This window comes from Ixodes scapularis, unplaced genomic scaffold, assembly GCF_016920785.2.
Source record: "Ixodes scapularis isolate PalLabHiFi unplaced genomic scaffold, ASM1692078v2 PGA_scaffold2__306_contigs__length_199485367, whole genome shotgun sequence".
Lineage (NCBI taxonomy): Eukaryota > Metazoa > Arthropoda > Arachnida > Ixodida > Ixodidae > Ixodes > Ixodes scapularis.
In genome coordinates this window covers 52,779,302-52,800,277 of record NW_024609857.1, presented here as the reverse complement: position 1 = coordinate 52,800,277, position 20,976 = coordinate 52,779,302, and the positions used below count along the sequence as shown (strand labels likewise).

The window sequence follows — 20,976 nt, the reverse complement described above, 5'->3', positions numbered from 1 at the left end:
ATGAAAAGAAAGAGAAAAACAATTAAAAAAAAAAGGGGTGGGAGGTGAGGACAAGATTAGAGCCTGAGGAACCCCAACAAGAAGGCAATCATGTATTTATCAGGTTCAAAGACATCATCATCATCATGTCTTTAATTATGAGCCCATGAACAACAATCGTCTGTAACAACAGCTGTCTCTAAAATCTGTTAAAAAAACACTTTCATAAATGCTTGTGTGTATATATAAAACATACAATATCGTTCAGCTGCCTCGTAAAATTAACATATTTGCAAAAAATATCAAAATCTGTATGCCAAAAATTATTTAAATATGACTTATTTCTGGTTATAGGTGATAACGTATGTTGATTATGAGGGTAAAAGGTAAGAGCACTCTTATTTAAGCGAGCAAGTACATTGAAGTTCACTGTGCACAAAAGATCAGAGTTTATAGCCCCGTGAACTATTTTGTACAAAAAAGTGACATCACGTGACGGCCTTCTGTCGAGTAGTACTTTAAGATCTAGCTTGTCCACTGGGCGTTTGTAACAATAAAAGTATATTCGGCCAAAATGTGTCATAGACTATAAGAACAAAACGTCGCTGAATAGATTATATTCGAGCCGTATCAGATGCACTGGGCAAACTCCATTCTATGTAACCAAACTCGAGCCTACATCAGATGAGGGTTGAGAATGATCAAAGTATGCATGCAAAAAAAAAAAATGCATGCTACATTGACAAAGTTTCGAGTTACGCGAAAGATTAAACCCAACTTTTCAAATGCAGAACAGAAAATGTTAGTGCCCTTGCAGCCAAAGGAAAAGGACTATCCAAAAACGCTCCAAGATTATGAATCATTGATACACAAGAAATAGTCTTCCTGTCAAGTGCATACCGATGAAGAATTACTTTTTATCTTTTTTTACAAAACAACAAAACATTAGTTATATCTAGATTAATTAATAAAACAAAGTTGCCGAACACCAATCTAGTTTACGCAAGGCATCGCCCGGCAGACGCCCGCAATCATCAAACGAGCGAATTCTAGAAGAACATAAAATTCATAATCAAATAGGAAGACATTGGATCTCATTGCACATGTGGCAGTGCCGTTGATAAAAACAATAAATAAAATAGGTCCCAAATGCGAGCCCTGTGGTACTCCTGGTGGCGGGCAAAAGGGGTTCAAAAGCTATTTAAAACACGCACAACAAATGGGCGGTAAGACAGATAGCTATCAAACCACATTAGGATGATTGGTAAAAACCCATTTAGTGACAATTTATGTAAAAGCAAAGCATGATTCACCTTATCAAACGCCTTCGATATATCAAAATAAATAACATAAACTTGACCACAATTTAAACCACGAGGCACTGAATAATCTAGAAAGCTACACTGACGTGTCTTCAAGGAACGACCCATAGAGAAGTAAGGAGTACGTTGGCGTTTTCTTCACAATGCCAGATTCACTAGGAAATTCGAGAACACACCAACAAACATCACTGAAGTAGTAACTCAAAGATTGGACCAAAATATGTTTTTTGCGAAGTTATATAGAATTTAAAATTTTGGTCCTCGCCGTGCTTTTCAAAGTGAAAATCTCTACGGGCAACAATGAAAAAATTACGACAGCGGAAGGCAGGAGTTAACTCTTTATACTGTAGACTCTGTTCCAAACTGATTACAAGCAGATTCGTGGTGTCAATTGAAGGCTTTTGAAGCTCGCTCTAGTACCCGCGCTCTAGCACGAAACAAATCCTCGGCACAGTTTATTGTTTAGATTGCCTGCTCGACCTGCAAGCCTGCCTTCTCCTGACGTCACGGCACTGAAAAGCGCACCTATGTATGAATGCTGGTTTTGGTATCATTTTCACTTGCCGATTTCTCAATAACTACTTTGAATATTGCGATACAAATTAGCTTACCTAAAAGGGTAAAGACCGGTGATTCTGAAAATGTAGTTAGTTGGGGTAGCTCAAAATATCACCGAAGTACCATTTTAAGGAAACCATGTTAATGGGAATCAATACGTTGTTTGAGATTAAAAGACGCGTTCATCCATTAGAATCTCGAATACATATGAAAGAAGACGAAGCAAAGATACAGGACGATATTGATTTATGGAACAAGTATCCCCCGCCTTATGTGTAGGAACAACAATGAACTCTTTCCACTGATGGTACATATGTGTTCTAATATTGGAGCAAATGCGATTAAATAACCTTTAACAATACAATTTAGAATAGAATCGGAGCCAAATAATAATTTTGGATTTACATTTTTTATAGCGTTTATGATGTTAAAAACAGTAACTTAGCTAGCCGTAAAAACAGCTGAGTGTATTTACTCATTAGAAGATCCCCAACCCTGAAACACATCTGAAGAAGAGGAGCTACTGAAGTGCCTCGAAAATAAGTGAGCAACGTCTTTTGGATTAGGCAGCTACCGCGAATCATTTCTTAGGCAGATCTACTGTACACTATGTTTTGTGTGTCAACTGGCAAACTTCCAAAAAATGCATCTGGTTTGCGTAACAGACTATAGTTTCATTATTTTTAAAAGAACATGCTCGTCATGTACAAAGAACTTTTTCACGAGTGCGCGATAAAACCTTAACCTAGATACCACTATTCCTATCCCTATTTTTTGTGTATTTCGTGACAGTGTTTTTTGTGTTCTTTCTTTTTTTTTCTTTTTTTGTGCGCATATAGTGCAGCATATCTTTAGAATAACACAAAGAATACTTTATTTTTAAGTTTCGAAGAACGCTTTAGAATAAATTGATCAATTCCATCTTTTACTACAGGGGTGAATGATTCCGCCAGTGAACCAACAGAACCACTTTTTAAAGTGGGTGGCCAGTCAAACTATTTAAAAAACTGATAAAAGTATAGATAATCTCAAGTTCTGAACGCGTGATACACGCAGCTTTGAAAAATACTGGTTTCAAGGAACCATAGGAAGGATGCTTGCACCGCGGTGTGACGCTGGACTTCCAAACCTCAATGATGATTCTGTCCAGAAATCTAATCGTTGTAACAAATAAAAAATGTAATAAAAGATGATAGACTAATCGTTTATCATTTTGTTAAAATATCTGAGACTGGGTGATAAAATCTTTCAATCGTTTATCATTTTGTTAAAATATCTGAGACTGGGTGATAAAATCTTTAAACAATCAAAAGTAGAAGGGACAGGGAACGAACTCAGTCAAACGACCTCAGACCCTTATTTCCAAAAAAGAATTATGAGTTATGAATGTAAAATAACTCAACAAAAATTGGTTACGTATTGTGAATTAGAACAACGTTTTATGTCAATCGAGCGGGGGTTTTTGTTTGTATTTTTGTTTTGCTTTTTTCAGCGAACGCAATGCAACGACTTGTGAATCTTGCGTTTCCGGCGGCCATCTCTTGCTTTCGTTGCCTGTTTCATATCACGGGATTTGTCAAAACAATTGTTAGGTTTTTTTAAGCTGCAGTATAAAAGATGCAGCAAGACTGATTCATCTTCGGTCCCGAAAAACAAAAAAAACTACGCAATCCGCGGTAAAAAAAAAGTCACGGTTTAACGTCAGCAAACTGGAAGGAAGGGGGAAACCATTATAGAAACTAATCGTAACATTTATGATTCGCTTGCTATCCTTTCCATAAACCTCCAATGTGTCAGTTTAGTTTTATTGCTTTCTGAGAATGACAAGTTCTCTAACCATTAAATAGAAGGAATAAATGAAGCGTGTTAGGGTAGTCAGTAAAAGACAAAGAAAAAAAAATAAAGCTCACAAGGCAACAACAAACTTGCACACACGTATCTTTCAACTAGCTAAAACAGATTTATTGATGTGGACCGCAATAGACCGATCTCATTCAACGCTCGGCGCGTGGGTGACACAACCATAACTTTAGTCCACAGGAGGCAAACACTAGTGCACGAGAGGGCTCGTGCCGGCTCGTGCTCTATATTTACACCCAGAGCTCCATCGAGGGTGTCGCTCGTGCTGAAAGACTAAAGTTCTCTCGATGCATTGCGGCAGCGGTGGCGTAGTCAAAGTGGCTGGTGAGATCGGTCTATTGAGAGGTATGTGCAATTTAGGTGACCACCAAGATATCTTTCGTGTCTAGTTGAAAGATCGGCGTTTGTCAATCTGCTGTTTTCCTCTGCGTTTTTTTTTTCTCCTCATATTTCACTACCATTAGACAGCGCTCATTTCAAACACCCTGCCGCCATCTCTCGTCCTAAGGTGCAGCAGCCGCGTCTCGGGTCCTAATGGTCCCGTTATCTTACTTGCCTCGCACTTACCAGAAAACGGCGTCTTCATTAAGTGCCGTCGTGCTCGCGCATCTTAGCTCGACACGTCAGTTCTGCTTCTGCATCGCGTCTTTTCCAGACAACGACGTACGGAAAGGAAAAAAGAAAAAAAACTCGCTTAGCGAAAAGGGCCACAAGAAGAGGGCATTCGTCAAGAGAGTTAGAACGCGGGGCGAGAAAGTCGGCGCGACGTCGGCAGAAAACGCCGTCGCGAGTCCCGGAAAGGCCCCGCAGCGGAAACCTTAATGTTCCCGACGATCATCAGTCGCGCGAGGCGGATGAGCGTATGCACGAGCGACCCTCCTGATACCGGCCATTATTCATGCATGTTAGGAAGTCGTACACCCCACCCAACCTCGGTTCCGTTCATGCCCTCAAGCGTGATTTGAGTTTGCGCGTCTGTTTGTTTGTTTAAGTGTGCGTGTGTTTGCGTGAGTGTCTTCACGGGTGTGTATGAGTTTGCGGGTATTTGTGTGTACGTGCATGTGTGTGTGTGTATGTGGGTCTGTATACGTGTGTGTATGAGAGTCCGTGTGCGTGCCTGCTTGTTCGTATGTGTTTATGTATGTTTTTTTGCGTGTGTGAATTTGTGTGTGCATGTCTGTGTGTTTTTGTATTTGGGTGCATGCGCACGTCTCCGTGTATATTAGCGTTTGCGTGTGGTGCTCGTGCAGACTTTCTGTGTGTGAGTTTGTATTTGAGTAATAGTGATATAGTTTTGCAGGGTGACGACGCGCATGTCGCTAGGGCGTCTCGTTTCGACTTTCGTGCTAAAAACTGTCCAAATTAAAAACAGAAAGCGGAAAGCGTGCACTTTCTTCCGTTTTTCTGTTTGGACACAATTTTTGTCGGAACAAGACGGAGACGTCGTGGAGAGAGGTCGCGGCTGACGTCGACTCAGTCGTTAGAAAGATGTCGCTCATGGCCGACCAACGAGAATGCCTCTGTCCACCTGCTCCTCCGCGTAGAACTCTTCTCTCGGCCCCTTTCTTCCTTAGTCGGGTCCGAAGTCCCTATTGGCTGCTTCGCGCCTGCTTTGATTGCATTCCTCCTGCTCCTGCAGCACTCGTCCAGATGGGAATCGCTGCGGTTACCGATGCTGACAAGTCTTGTAAGATACACTTATGCGGCTCGTGAAGGTTAGTTATACGGCCAGGGGGACGTTATGTGGCTGGCTAATCTTTGCGATAAGTCGGCTAGTTAATAAAAATTCACTAATTAACTTTTTAATTCGTCAAAACAGACATAAGGTTTCAATTAGAAATTTAAATTACTAAATCAACTCTTTTTATAACGACTTGAAGCTCAGGGGTCAATTGGGGGCGCAGTAAAGTTACCACTCGTACACCGGACGCAAAGCTCGCAGTGGCGGAACGCGATGATAATCTAATCATACGCGTTCCGCAACCACTATCCTTGTACTTGGTACACGAGTGGTAACTTTAGTGCACTACTAAGCCTCTCACGCGCTCAAAGTCTTCCTGAAAATTGCTAACTTAGTGGTTTTCGATGACGCTCAGCAAGTTTCTAATAGGAACCATATGTCTATTTTGATTAAATAAGAAGTTAAGTGACGACTTTTAATTAATTGACCGACTGATCGTTACAATTAGTTTATATACTATGCCCCTCGGGCCGTATAACTTACCTGCACAATACGCATAAGTGCAACTTTCGCGGCTTTTTGTCTTTTTTTAAATCTATAAAGCTAGAAAAAGAACACTATATATATGGAGAGAAATTACCAAACTACATACAATTTTAATTAGTAATATAGTGTTGCAGCAAATTAATTAACAGTTCTGAAATTCAAAAATTATAAAAGAAACATGCTTTCTTACGTTGAATATAAGGTAAATTCACTCCTGCCTAAAATCTTTCAAGAAATAATTTTACCCAAGGCTATGGCAGTCATTAGATTTAAAAAAAAAACAAAAAAAACAGGAACGTAATTTGTGTCAGAGCCCAAATTCATCAAATAATGTTGCATCCGCATGCTTTTCTTTGAACTCAACTGCCGTCTCGACTAATGAGATATTGACCCAACTCACTCAAAACAGGAAACCATATCCTGCATAGTCTAAAGTTGAGTAAAACAAATACCTTATTCTATCCATAATTTAATATATATATATATATATATATATATATATATATATATATATATATATATATATAATATTTCTCAATTTTAATTAACTAAAAATCCTTGAATCATAGAAGCACGTAAGACCTGATCTGTTGAGTTCTTCAGCTTGATGTGAGGCGGGCCCATTATCAGCACGCCCTTGGAGAGTCCTTTCTATGTCAGAAATTTTTAGATGTTTGATGCATTATCAACTATCGTAATTTTATGTTAAAACTGAACTGGTAAATAATTTTTAAAACTTGTTTAACAAATTGTGTAGTGAGTCTCAAATGGATCCTTGCGCTGTAAAGCCAGTCGGGAAAATCGGGGCATGCGCGTAAAATGCTTCAACTTTTACCAAACGTGCATTTAGGACTGAATTTTACCTGGTTGAATTCTAATGCGTTCTTCCCTTCCTGTAGACAACTAGAAGAACAAACTTTCCAGGATAAACGGCAGACGACTAAGTTAGCGATGGTTGTAGCTTGTGGCGCCATCTCTTCATGAACACAGCAAACTGACGACAGAGTGCGTCGCCTGCTTGTTGCGTGCACTGTAAACTCTGTAACAGATAATGCGCCGGGAAAAAAACGAACACTAGTTTTATACATTATAATTATCGGACCTTGGGTGTAGCGAGTATTTAGCCAAAGGTGAGATTATTTTACGGTTTCTTACAGCTGGCTGTGGCCTTGACTGAGGGTCGACGAAGACGCAAAACAATCAATTTAACTCCAGATTAAGGTTAACATGTATTCTGCCTATACCGTCCATCAACGAATAACAAAAAACAAAAGCCAAACAAATATATGAAAAAACGCAAAAATTTTAACGAGGCAGAGTGAACAGCTTTTGAAAACATATATGGTTGCGTTTATAGAGGCGGACAAGAGGGAAGAACCAGACACATCAACGCGCTCACTCCAACTACTTCATCCTCAGAAATAGACGGGCATATATGCTCTCCGCTATCGCGCCACTCAACCAATCCTTTACCCCGCTGCTGCTCACAAGAACCCCGTCTGTTTATCTGTCAGATCGATTTAGGCCACGCTGACGCATTCGTCACCTTAACTTTTGGTTATGTTTGCCTATTTCCATATTATATTTATGCCTGCTAATAATCGTGCATATGGTCAACAAAATTTTTCATCCGCAGTCATCACAATACATCGACAAGCGACCACCTCGATGGCTGCTCACTTCTTGGTTGTGTTCGCGTAATCTTTCGGGAACATATATTTTTGTCTGGTCTGCATATTTTCTGCCACACGTCAAGAGGAAGACCGTGTTTTCGAAGATTCAACCCCGACGCGTTCAATATTCAGCATTAAGAAACACGTAGCGTGGCTTATCATGACTGCGCATATTTTTTCCAGACCTCTTCTTCCACGCTTCTACAGGCTAATTTCCGCAAAATTGTTCGTTGGCGAATGATAATTAGCTGCTCAGGGCTCACCACTTCCCGCATTTCTTAATCTGCCAGTCACTCTGGAGAGACGAGAAGATTTCTGCTGTATAAAATGTACAAATAAAATATTGCGCTATCGTACGCAGGCCGATGAGTTCTAGGTTGACCGACAGGAATAAAAGAAAAAAAATATCAATACGCTTTTGGGTCGAACGTTTCAGACTCATCGATTTCACTACTTGCCTTGTAGGGAAATCCGATGAAAGCGTTTGCATGTTGTTATGAGGGGCGGACTAAGCAGAACTGCCGGTAATTACGTGAATTGACCGCTTCGCAATTTGTTGATACAGCAGGCTCTTTTTACGGCAGACTGCATAGTGGGGCTCTAATTGAAGCTCCGCGTTGACCAAAATCATTTGGGACTCGGTTGTGTCGTTTTGCTTCTACAGCTGACGCTATTGCTGGTCTCATCTCGTTTCAGCAAATCGTTGGAAGGTCGCCCCTGGAAAGCCAGACCTGTTCGATGTCCGAATGAGGCCTTGGTGAGTTCGATTAGTTGAAATATCGAAGTTCGCAATTGGCGAAACCACAGCTGACTGCATTATGATAATGCCTGCTCAGTCGCCGGTTCGCCTCGAGGCAAATCCTGCCAATCACGGCGAGGCGAATCCCGTTCGTGACGTCACGAAAAAAAACAGTAAGAGGGCGCCACTGAAACATCTCGAAGATAATTGCGTCGAAGCGATTATGAATGATTTAAGCATGTTTGAGCGGCTTGGTACGAAATATTAGTTTATTGGTCACACTAGCACTAGCCGCCATACCCAGTATATGTAGCGAATTTTTGTATCGACACTTTCATTTTAGTTGGCAAAATAGATGACATACTAATACTTGGTTTCTTATTTTGCCTTGAGTAAGCTTTTACGCGCCAAGCTATCTAGGGGATTTGAACTTATTTTCGAGTAATGCTAAGAAGTTGGTTACTTTATCTCCCACCCGATATGTTGGACGGCAAACCCAAGCGCAATGAGAACAGGCGCAGGACTACAGTTTCCAACAACCGTCGCTCGAGGGCCATTTTTACTGCGCGTATGTGCCTGCCCTTTTATGCTGCACTCCAGTAAATCACGCCGCTTTTTTTGCTCTGTTTTTCTTCCAGGTTTATTGACGGCTCAAGTTCGCCCAAAGACGTCATTCTAGTAATGGACACGTGAGTTCCCTTTACGGCGATAACCGTTACTGACAAGGTTTCGTGGCGGATCCCAGGGTTTGGCCGCGTGTTTATCGTGGCCCCCTAAATTTAGCGAAGACATTCCTCCGCTAAACGTAGCGGAGAATTACAATGTCACGTGACACTGTGATATCATGATGTTACGTGAGGTTACAAGTTTTCCCTTTAAATTGCGTCGGAAGTTTGTGCCACGCGACGTTATTGTGCTACGTGAGGTCACGGTGTCACGCGATATCAGGATGTCATATGACGTCGTGAAGTCACGTGATGTCACAATGTCACGTGACTTCATAGTGACAACTCAACGCCGTCCACTAGCGGGACACAAACCCGCTAAGTTTAAACGCGGCAATGTAACTAAGTGCCGCAAATCCTTTTCAGAACAAGCAAAGTATAGTTTTTTTTTGTTTTTTTTTAAGAAATGTGAGTCGATAATAATCTAACCTTTCTGCTGATGATGCGAAATTGGAATAATTTATGCCATAAGGATGCTGTCTGATTTTATGCTACGTTTGACTTACTTACTTATAGGCACGCATACTGATGTGTTTATGGCCCTTGTCAACTAGTCCAACTGTGACGAAAAGGTCTTTGTTGCCTATTTACGATTGATCTTGGTATTGAGTCTACGTCAGGGCAAGAAACTATGCATTATTGCCTTCCATTCCAGGAACAGTTTTATTGTTATTTCTGGTATTGTTTTGCATTTTATTTATTAAATTACTATAGTTCGGTCTTCATGCCTCAAAATGTACAAATAATCTCATGATGTAACTTTCCTTCTTGAAGTGTGTTTTTGTTTCCTCCGACTACTGCAGAAGCGGCAGCATGCACGGCCCCTCCATGGAGATCATGAAGCTTTCCGTCAAGTCCCTCCTGAAGACGTTTGAAGAAAACGATTTCATCAACGTGGCTTGCGTGAGAGCTCGGTTTTGGTTTCGTGTTAGCCGAAATTGTACACTAAGTAAGCCCGGTGCTTCGACATATCAATTCATATGCCTCCCCCATAACGATTTTTCGGCACCAGTTTATGTCTTTTTTTCTCCCTTATTTTTGTAACTTTAGCTCAGCATATTCTATCGTCACACCGGAGACCAGTAGTTAACGTTCGTTGACTCGGTACCCTTGTGTGATGCTGACAAAAAGGCAGGCGCATTATCTCCGAAAACACTGCATTATAATGAAGCTGGCGACACTGCGGAACATCTCTTATAATAATTACGAACTTTTGCTTGGAAGTGAACATTATGTTATGGACTTGCCACTTCGACTGTGGGTTTTGAGTACGCCACCGAGTAGTATCTTCAGCTTTACGAGAAGAGGTCGTAATTTTATAAAGGGCCTTTCGTCCCCCCCCCCCTCCTTACATTATCTTCTTTTCAAAAATTACCAGTACATAGTGACAGTTGCGCACACAGGGACAAGGACAGAGAAGAGGAACACGTAGACGACAGACAAGCGCACACTCACAACTCATGTATTAACGAAAGAAGAAAAGAAAGTGGTACAGAACGCGGAATCCGCTCGAGCGTTGGCCACACAGGCACGAGGGACCAGAGGCCCGAGGGCTCGAGGGGTACTCTTAAAATTACCCACACGAAAATGATTTTAAAAAGGCAATTTCCTCCTCTGTTAATGACACAGACGGAAAGCTGACATATCGCTCGCCCATGCTTAGAATAATGAAAGCTTCAAAAATCTCTCTGGTGTGTTTTTCCCGGTACCTGCCTATTATCTTGGTGTCCGCTAAGGATGGCGTACAATTACACGATTTACAGTGAAGGGGTAGATGGCCCCCCACTGTAGACTTTAGAGAGAGATTGTGCTCTCGTAGCCGGTCGTTCACACACCGTCCGGTCTGTCCAACGTAGCTTTTACCACATGAAAGAGGGATACTATATACTACACTCAGGGAGCAGGGCACATAAAAGTGGGAGTGGTTCTTGTGGCACGTATGTGTTTTAAAATTGTTTACCTTAGCATGAACTTTTTGACAAATTTGAGCCATTTTTTGGGGGGCTGACATCACTAAAGGGACCCCGTAACGGCTAGCCACCTTTTTAAGATTGTGGGAAATTTTATGCATATACGGGACGACCACAATTCTTTTTTTGTCAAAAGCGGGCTTAGGTTTTTGAACTCCCTTCACTCTCTTGACCAGAGTTCCCACTACCTCAGTCAGCACCTGCATAGGAAAGCCCGAGGATGTCAGCCTCTCAATTTGTGCTTCAAAACTACATTGGAGGGTATGATAACAAGACTTATTTAAGGCGCTTGTAAGGCATGACATAGCTATACCCCTTTTAACGACTTTGGAGTGAGAGGACGTGTAGTTTAGGATGCCTTTCTTGGAACGAGGGGAAAAGGTCCAGCACAGGTGATTGGGTAGCAGAGAAAGCGAAAGGTCTAGAAATTGCAAAATTCCTTCCTTTGGCGTTTCACAGGTAAAGACAAGTCCCAAACCACATTTGTGGAAAATGTCCATTGTCTTACAGACAACATCATTATCGACCGTTTTTTTGTACACCAGCAAGAAGTCGTCGACATATCTAAACACTTTTGTGACTGTCGTGGAATCAATGGAAGACTCAATAGCACGGTCAACACCCGAAAGAAAAATATCGCTTAAAACCGGTGCTACACATGAGCCAATGCACACACCCGACTTTTGTAAATAAACCCCATTTTGCCACTGTATGAACTGTATGAAAGTGGAACTATCTTAGTTCCACTTTCATACAGTGGCAAAATGGGGTTTATTTACAAAAGTCGGGTGTGTGCATTGGCTCATGTGTAGCACCGGTTTTAAGCGATATTTTTCTTTCGGGTGTTGACCGTGCTATTGAGTCTTCCATTGATTCCACGACAGTCACAAAAGTGTTTAGATATGTCGACGACTTCTTGCTGGTGTACAAAAAAACGGTCGATAATGATGTTGTCTGTAAGACAATGGACATTTTCCACAAATGTGGTTTGGGACTTGTCTTTACCTGTGAAACGCCAAAGGAAGGAATTTTGCAATTTCTGGACATTTCGCTTTCTCTGCTACCCAATCACCTGTGCTGGACCTTTTCCCCTCGTTCCAAGAAAGGCATCCTAAACTACACGTCCTCTCACTCCAAAGTCGTTAAAAGGGGTATAGCTATGTCATGCCTTACAAGCGCCTTAAATAAGTCTTGTTATCATACCCTCCAATGTAGTTTTGAAGCACAAATTGAGAGGCTGACATCCTCGGGCTTTCCTATGCAGGTGCTGACTGAGGTAGTGGGAACTCTGGTCAAGAGAGTGAAGGGAGTTCAAAAACCTAAGCCCGCTTTTGACAAAAAAAGAATTGTGGTCGTCCCGTATATGCATAAAATTTCCCACAATCTTAAAAAGGTGGCTAGCCGTTACGGGGTCCCTTTAGTGATGTCAGCCCCCCAAAAAATGGCTCAAATTTGTCAAAAAGTTCATGCTAAGGTAAACAATTTTAAAACACATACGTGCCACAAGAACCACTCCCACTTTTATGTGCCCTGCTCCCTGAGTGTAGTATATAGTATCCCCCTTTCATGTGGTAAAAGCTACGTTGGACAGACCGGACGGTGTGTGAACGACCGGCTACGAGAGCACAATCTCTCTCTAAAGTCTACGGTGGGGGGCCATCTACCCCTTCACTGTAAATCGTGTAATTGTACGCCATCCTTAGCGGACACCAAGATAATAGGCAGGTACCGGGAAAAACACACCAGAGAGATTTTTGAAGCTTTCATTATTCTAAGCATGGGCGAGCGATGTGTCAGCTTTCCGTCTGTGTCATTAACAGAGGAGGAAATTGCCTTTTTAAAATCATTTTCGTGTGGGTAATTTTAAGAGTACCCCTCGAGCCCTCGGGCCTCTGGTCCCTCGTGCCTGTGTGGCCAACGCTCGAGCGGATTCCGCGTTCTGTACCACTTTCTTTTCTTCTTTCGTTAATACATGAGTTGTGAGTGTGCGCTTGTCTGTCGTCTACATGTTCCTCTTCTCTGTCCTTGTCCCTGTGTGCGCAACTGTCACTATGTTCAATAACTACCAACTCGCCCAACTGTCTACTCTACTTACCAGTACACTTTATTCCTCGTAAGAGCGTGGCACTGCTTTAATAGAATGCATCCCATATTAAACATTTTCTGAGCGCACCGTGATCCTACTTTGAGTCAGAAAAACCAAACCAACGACCGGGATACGTCTAATTTCGTCTATGGAAAATCGCTCTAGCCTTCATCTAAACTTACCTCTCATGCAACTATTCGCGACTCCAGCAAGACAGACGGCACCTAGCGGGAAAACACTGAACTAGCCGGAACAGGTCCTTTCGTGATTTTTTCTTGTCTCTTGTGGCTTTCGTGTTTACATGTAGTCGATGGTTTGCGCGATAGAACACTTGTCCCCATGACTCTGTCGTAACTGGAGTATCATGTTCCCAAGTTGCTCTGTATGCAACCTACGCAACCGCGTGAAGCAGATATTCCGCGCTTATCAACCTTCATCAGCATTGCCGGGTTAATCTACGGGTTAAGGGGGCCGCTGCCCAGGGCCCCGGGCTGCCCGGGGGTCCTGTGTCGGCCCCCAGAAACTTGAAGAACTGCTAGTCTCTCTCAGTTCAGAACAGCTAAAGAAGGAACAAAACTAAAAGGAACCTCTGGGCCCTGGCATTCTGGCATTGCCCCCCTTCCCCCCCCCCCCCCCAATCAATTAGTTTTTCTTCAACGGGGAAACAGCGATGCCATAAAGTTCTCTTCTCTAGACGAGCTGGCGTTTGTGAACTCGTTGTAAAATACTGTGCTAGAGCAACAAAAATGTAAGCGTTGTCTCTCACCTTCCTTATCGAAGAGAGCAAAGCTGTCGACACTGGCGGTCGCTTTGAAGTCTCTTCTAATTGAGGACAGGTGGAAGGAGGGACACGGAGTTCTCTATTGTACTGGGGCCCCTTCGACGCGTTTTACGGACGATGGTGGGTTGGAAGGCAAGCAAGTGTTGCCGAAGGCTATAGGAGCAACATACATGCTACACATAATTTTGTTTATTTTTGTCTTTTAGCGTAGTTCCATATGGAATGTTTCCCCCAAAGCGACAAGCCAAAAAAAGCAATATATATATATATATATATATCGGTGAACCTCCCGAAGCCATCCTTTCTAACCATTAACAGGCCTTTCAAAGAGCCGGCTCTTGAGATGTCTCCAAAAAGTTTTCGAGCGCGAGAGTTTGGCGCTCCTTTCAGTACACGAACAGGAGTGCCACCAAAGACCTCGAGCGTGCTCTTCGTGCACCGAGAATTTCTCGGAGCGCGAGTGACTTCTTCGCGCTATGTGACGTCACGTAAATGAACTAGATGGCTGCGCTGCTGGTGAGACCGTTGACGCCGTCGAGACGAAAGGCGTAACCGGACCGCTGCCCATTTTCAGTTCATTAGTGCTTAATCCAGACGGTAAAAACGATTTGATTTGAAAGCCAAGACAGCAATTAGCGTTCCAAAAAATGTCTGTTCGCGCATCTCGCCTGAAAAAGCAATTCATCTGTCAACGTTTCTGTCGATGTGCTATCGGCACGATAGCACATCGACAGAAACGTTGTCGAGATGAGGAGACATTCGGACCGCTCTGCCCCTTTTACAATGCTTAGCTAAATAAAGATACTTCGACTGGAAAGCCGAAATATCAGTCAGCGTCGAGGAAAAAGGTTTGCACGAGCGTCTTGCCTGTAAACGAATTGATGTATCGAACTAGAGTGCCGATAGCTCGGCGACAGAAAACTCCTGATGAAAAGACAGTCAGACGGTTGCCTTGCTTAGAATTCTTAGACCAGCCGCAGCGAATAAATATACTTAAATTAAAACGCCAAAACATCAGTTAGTGTTGCGGGAAAGGTTTCGTCATGCCTACCGCGTAAAAAAAGAATTGGCATGCTATCAAACGACGGTGAGCCGGTATCGGCGTAGATTCGTCCTGCGCTGCGAGACGGAACCACGGAGTCTGACAATTTTTTGGGGTTTCATGCGTCAACGAGCGGGTTCAAGAATGCTGTCTTTAATTTAAATCGGAACAGCATGCATGGTCAATAAACAGATCGGCCAATGTCACTTTCCACATATGTGCACGAAGCGAGTCTTCAAACATTTCAGGAATATTAAAACGCTCGTAGAAACTTCATAACGGCACCTTCTTTTTTTGTTTCAGACCTTGCCGCTGCCCACGGGAATATATAATTTATCGTTGAAATAATTTCGGCTTCTGCCACCCGTATTCAGGAGAAGCCGGGTTCATCATAACCGCGCGGTCGGAAGGAGCTCGTGTGGCTCGTCGTTAGTTTCAGGCCGTGTTTCAAAATGTACTATCTAACTGTAGGGTGAAGATTCTGTCTGTACTTTAGCGTTCAAAAATCTACCCACGTCAGCGTTTCTCTATTTTTGTTGTCACGTTACATAATCCGCCAGGGTAACTCGAGTCTATTCGAGTTGATCTGGAACGCAGCCTCGGTGTGTCGCGCTCCTCTACGCCGTGCGTCGTTCAGCTGTTGCGCTCGGAATATGAACCTCGGAGCGTCGGAGTAGGAGTAAAGGAGCGAGGACTTGACGCACCCAGTGACTGCAAGCAACACCTCTGGAGCCTATGATTGATCTGCCAGTGCGAGATAGCACTTCTCCTGCCATCTAGTGATATGATCGCTGCAATTTTGAATGCAGAAGTGCGTTAGTTCGGGACACGAAAGATCTGTTATTATCGCATCGGCTTCAAAACGGCTTGAGCACTAAATACTGTAACGACTAAGATTACTTTTGAAGTCAGTAATTGATTAAAAAAGAGCTAGTTAGACAAGTTTCGATGAATCGGAAAAACTATTAGAATAAAAACACTATATTCTCGGGACAGTTTTTGAATTGCGACTCGGGATGCATGTCGTCAGAGGCAGCAAAATGTTTTTTTCTTCTTTTAATGTAAATATTTCGGGTATCCTTTCGCTTACTGCCTAATGCATTTTGTGCCTTGGTAATCATACCAGCCGACATAAAGGGAGCCATATGTGCCTCTCTCTAACTGAACGTCATGTTGAATTTAGGGAAGTCGACAGAGACACGTACAGTATAAATAAGGTTGCAGGCCTGATCCAACAAGTTCATAGGAACGCGGAGTCAATATTTTCAACATTTCAACGGAAGTTTACGAGACTCTCCATGGAGCTGCTAAAAGTTAGCGACACTTGTTAACATATTCCTGAATTTTTTATTTTCGATTTGTACGTCTTAGTGAGCGATTGGCTATTTCCGAAACAGCCTCTAGCCCACAATTCCACGGGCTTCATTTTCACCTGTGAAACCTGAATTCCCTAATTATAGAAGCTACATACAGATATCGGCACCTTCCATTGTGTACCATAAGATCAACGATATTTATATTTCATAAGGTGGTGAAATACACAAACTGCCGTCATTGTCGTTACCAAAGTCAAGTTCGGGGGTTCTACCTGCCAAACCAAAGACGGGAATCTGACATGCCCCAGCGGAGGATGGAGGATTAATTTCGACCACCTGGGGATCTTTTGACGTGCAACCGAAAGCTCTGTTACACGGCGCCTTCTCCGCAATAAGCCTCCGACAGAATGCGGGCACCACGGCCGCGACTCGAACCCGCTACCTGGGGATCCGTAGGCCGGCGCATTGCGTCCGAGCCACCGAAGTGGCTATTGTCGTTATCGCCACCACATCGTCATCATATTCAGTATTATCACCATCAGCAGGGGCCTCGTGAACAGCCTTGGCCCGGGGCCCCAAAATTCCTTTATCCGGCCTTTGTTCCTAAGCACCGAGGAATCAGAGTAGGCAGCCCTTTGATCGCCTCCTCGAAAAAGGCCAAGCCTCTGGAAGCCCACTGGCGCCAACACATAGACGCAGGCTCGAAACGTGGAGGATAAAAAGCGGGGCAAACCATTTTGAGTCCAACGCTCGCTTGCTGATGCCCCAGCGTTGTGCGTTGATCTCGCGCATTGCAAGACACGGCATGCATTAGACCGCCATATTTGCACAATAACGGCGTCCCCTACAAGTTGCTCGAGTGGCGAATAGGAACTGAAAGGGTGAGAACTACGGTGCGTCTCTTTCGGAGGTTCGGCCTCTAGCACGAGCTCGTTGCGCCTTCCGTCATGCTTCGACTGCTTGTACACGCTCGAACCTGAAGAGACGCCGAAGCCTCATCGAAGGTGACAAGCTCGCGCTGGAGGCGGGACAACCAAGGGACCTCCCTGCCGTTCTTGTCCTGTCAGTGACGTATAATCAATGCCCGTCACTCTAGATCTTGACACCAAAAGACCATCCCTTTGTGTCACTGCGTGTGTGCATTGACTCATGCGCTTACGTTTTAAGTTAAAATGGGGAGTTTTAGAACAGGGGGTCCCAAACGCATTGGTTCCTTCGAGAAGTTTGAGGTGTCGCAGTGCGTACGCGCAGGGGTTCTACGCATGCGCAGTGCGATTCCCCAAGCAAATCGGGGGACCCGAGACTTTAGGGGGCCCCCTGTCCCGAAGCTCCCTAGTAAGTATGTTCCGCCGCTAGATTTAGCGGAACGTAAGCCCGCGTGGCGAGGAGCATCGAAAGCTTTCTATGTGACGTGACCTAAACCCGCGCTGACGCATCAGATCCGTCGGCAGACCAGGAACCTTCGTACTACGGGATTTGTTAGTACACCCAAGCTGCACTTTGTAACTTGGCTCAACCCACCGATATTGGCAACGTTTTTTTTTTTTTTTTTTCTTTTCGAACAATTCGAGAAGTCATTTCGCGGCGTGAATTTTTTTTGTTATTTAATTTAATTGTTTACCGAAAACCTAAATTGCAAGTATGCTCGGTACACGATTTCGAATTAGGAATGCACAGCCTGGCTACACGCAAACGGTACAATGCAGAAACGCTAGGAAGTTAGGAAAACCTTGAAGGTCTTCAACAGAGATGATAAAAAAAAAGAAAACTAATCATCAAGAAAACAGCACCATAGACAAAAACGAGGGAATTTTTCGCTCCACTGTCCCACATCTGCTATGCGTTCATTTTTCATTTTCGCACGAATATATTCGCGCAACGTTCTGGTGGTGGGAACCCTTTGTCCTCGGCGGCAGGCAGAATTAGAAGTCTGACACCGCAGAACGCTCACCCATATGTACTGCCGCACATCAAAATTCGCTGAATTATATATGAGAGGACCGCTTCTGGAGGCGCCTACAAATACCGGTATCGAATTTCGGATAACGTCCCGTTCCTTCAACAGACCCAAGGCCTCGTTTGGTTTCGCCCGCATTATTTAATAAAAGCGCGACGGGACACGGCGAAGCCATATTGACGAAATCGTCTGTCCAGACCTTATAAATTTTCTATGGCAAAAAGTTCTTTTTTCTTCTTCTTTTTATTTCGCGCTTTTTTTTTCTTTTTTTTTTTTTTTCTTTGCTGTTAATGTTTGTTTTTCGTTTTATGTTGCACTTAAAGCTCTCCGGTGCCTGAACTGGTTTTCTGAGTTTTCTGCTTCTTTTGATTTAGTTCAGTTTTCTTTTTTTTATTAAAATAAGGAAGTGTTCTGTTTTTTTTTTGTGGTTTTGGGTTGCGATATTTCAGACTCCAGATCAAAGACGATCCAAGTTTGCAGCAACCTGAAGATCAAAGGGAGGCAGGTCACGGCTGCAGAAAGAGTGCTGGCGTGTCAAGTTTTGCATGAGCGCGAAGAGAGCATTAGCGAAGCAAGCAGCGCTTGAGACACGCGTTTCACGTTCGCACAAAAACAAATTTCCTCATGTAATTTTTTATTACAAAGAACAAATATTGTGATGTTACTATTTTAAGTAACACGCTAGAAAATAACGCGACCGCAGTCAATGCCTTTTTTTCTCGTTTGCAAAGAGGTTACCTTAAATGGTTTCATTGAACTAATACCCCGAGTTATAAAGTTGTTTTTATATATAGTTTATTCTTCTATCGACACTTTACCGGTAACTTGAAACCCATTGTATTGGTAAGAAAGTACTCCGATAAAAAAAACTGACTTTTTTTTAAAATTAAATTTAGCGAAAATGCAAAATAACTTTAAACGTTTTTCTAGACGCACTTGCTTCTCATAAAAACAATCGCTTAAAGACATAATAAATGGCGGTTCACACATTTTAACAAACCAGATAAGTCGAAATTTGGAGGTTAGCGCATTCGTTTTTTGTTCTTTTTTTATTCAGATGCTTAAAGGTTTTCTTTCATATCACTAAACGTGTTGGTTGACATCACACTAACTTGAACACGCTCGGAAAATATACCGTGATAATGTGTCATATTGCCGTTATTTGAAAAATGTTCATGTATCTTATGATTTGTTGTTACATCTCGAGTTATAAAACCGTAAGCGTTAATCACAGATGCGTTAAACGTTTTGCATTCCGGGATGCGACTTATGGGTGTAGGAACTAATGGTCCCGAAACTAAAGGTCCAGGAACAAATGGTCCCAGAATAATGGTCCAAGTCCAAGGTAGGACAAAATGGTCCTGTAAGAAGGCTGCTTTGAAACTAAGATATACCATGCAATATACTTCCTCCACTATGCAATCAGTGATTTTCTGGTGTAATGAAGGATCTCGTCTATACTTTGAGGCCGGTTACTTCGAAGAAAGTGGTCGGGTATTGAACTTAATTTTATTCAAAATCGACATAATATTTTCGAACAGAAAATTTTTGAAACGAAAATATAGTACTCCTAGTTATACAGTTGGAGCGGGTCCATGTCACATGAGCAAATCGACGTTTTAGCGAATATCGGGAGCACTTGTTCACCCCCCCCCCCCTCCCCACCCCCTCGCGCTGCGCTTACGCCTCTTTGGCGGCGAGAGTCTGCGGCAGCTCATTACAAAAAATATGAACCTAGTTGGCCCACCCGTTAACGTCCCTTCGCGGCGGCCGACTTTTCGCTAAAGTGCCATTCGCTGAAACGTGGGCGTTCGCTGAAACGACATTCGATCAAGTGGGTGCCTCCCCTGTTGAAGCCATGAAACTCGAATGACTTCCATCTCGTCATGACGCGGGGGGGTATCACACATAACGAGCGGAGCCCGATGCCTTTATAGCTGCAGTAGGTTTCCATAGCGCAGAAATATGTCTCAGCTTCCCAGAAAAAATGTAGAAACGGATCGGAGTTCGTGCAACCGTCAGGCTCGAAATTCGGAGCTTTTCTTATAAGTTGGAAACCGTAAAATGTTGACAGGCGAGAGTTATTGGATTTTATCGGATTTATCCGAAAACGCCAGAAGCCAGATTTGCTATATTTATCTGGGATCATTTTTTTTTTGTACTTGGAATTATTAGTTTTGGGACCATTTGTTCCGGGACTATTAGTTCCGGGACCGTTTATTCCGGGACCATTTATTCCGGGTCCATTTATTCTGGGACCATTTGTTTCGGGACCATTTGTTCAGTTTCTCGCGACTTATGCTATGTACACACTACGGACGCAACGCGCCAATGTTTCATAACACACGCAAACCCAAGCGCAACAAACGGAACAAGTTCGTTCAGACCACGATTGCTCGTAGTCTGAACGAAATCGTTCCGCTTCTTGCGCTTACGCTTTCGCGTGTTATAAAAAATCGGCGCATTGCATCCGTAGTGTGAACACAACATAACGTGGCGTCTGCCGCATTTATTTTTGTCTCTTCAAAATAAGGCGTTTTTACGCATTCTTTGGTGTTTCGTGAGCCGTGAGGATCTCTACAATTTATGGCGTAAAGTTCTCTTTCCTTAGCGCCGTTTTTTTTTCTTTTTTGTAACATTTTTTTTAGTCGACGGCTGCGGCTTAACCAAAAAAAAAAAAAAACACATCTTCTAACTATAAAAAAAGTCAAATCCGTGAATTTTTGTATTACGCCCTTGCA

General features: G+C 43.0%; 1 protein-coding gene across 1 annotated transcript in view; it reads left to right on the top strand.

Moving 5' to 3' along the window:
• The window catches only part of LOC121048220 (voltage-dependent calcium channel subunit alpha-2/delta-1-like), a 92,189-nt gene that overhangs the window by 14,452 nt on the left and 56,761 nt on the right, over nt 1-20,976 (top strand). Inside the window, exons 6-8 of the mRNA XM_040504297.1 lie at nt 8,316-8,376; nt 8,997-9,047; nt 9,887-9,984. Of these exons, the coding sequence (XP_040360231.1) occupies nt 8,316-8,376; nt 8,997-9,047; nt 9,887-9,984 (210 nt within the window). The remainder of the gene's footprint in view (nt 1-8,315; nt 8,377-8,996; nt 9,048-9,886; nt 9,985-20,976) is intronic.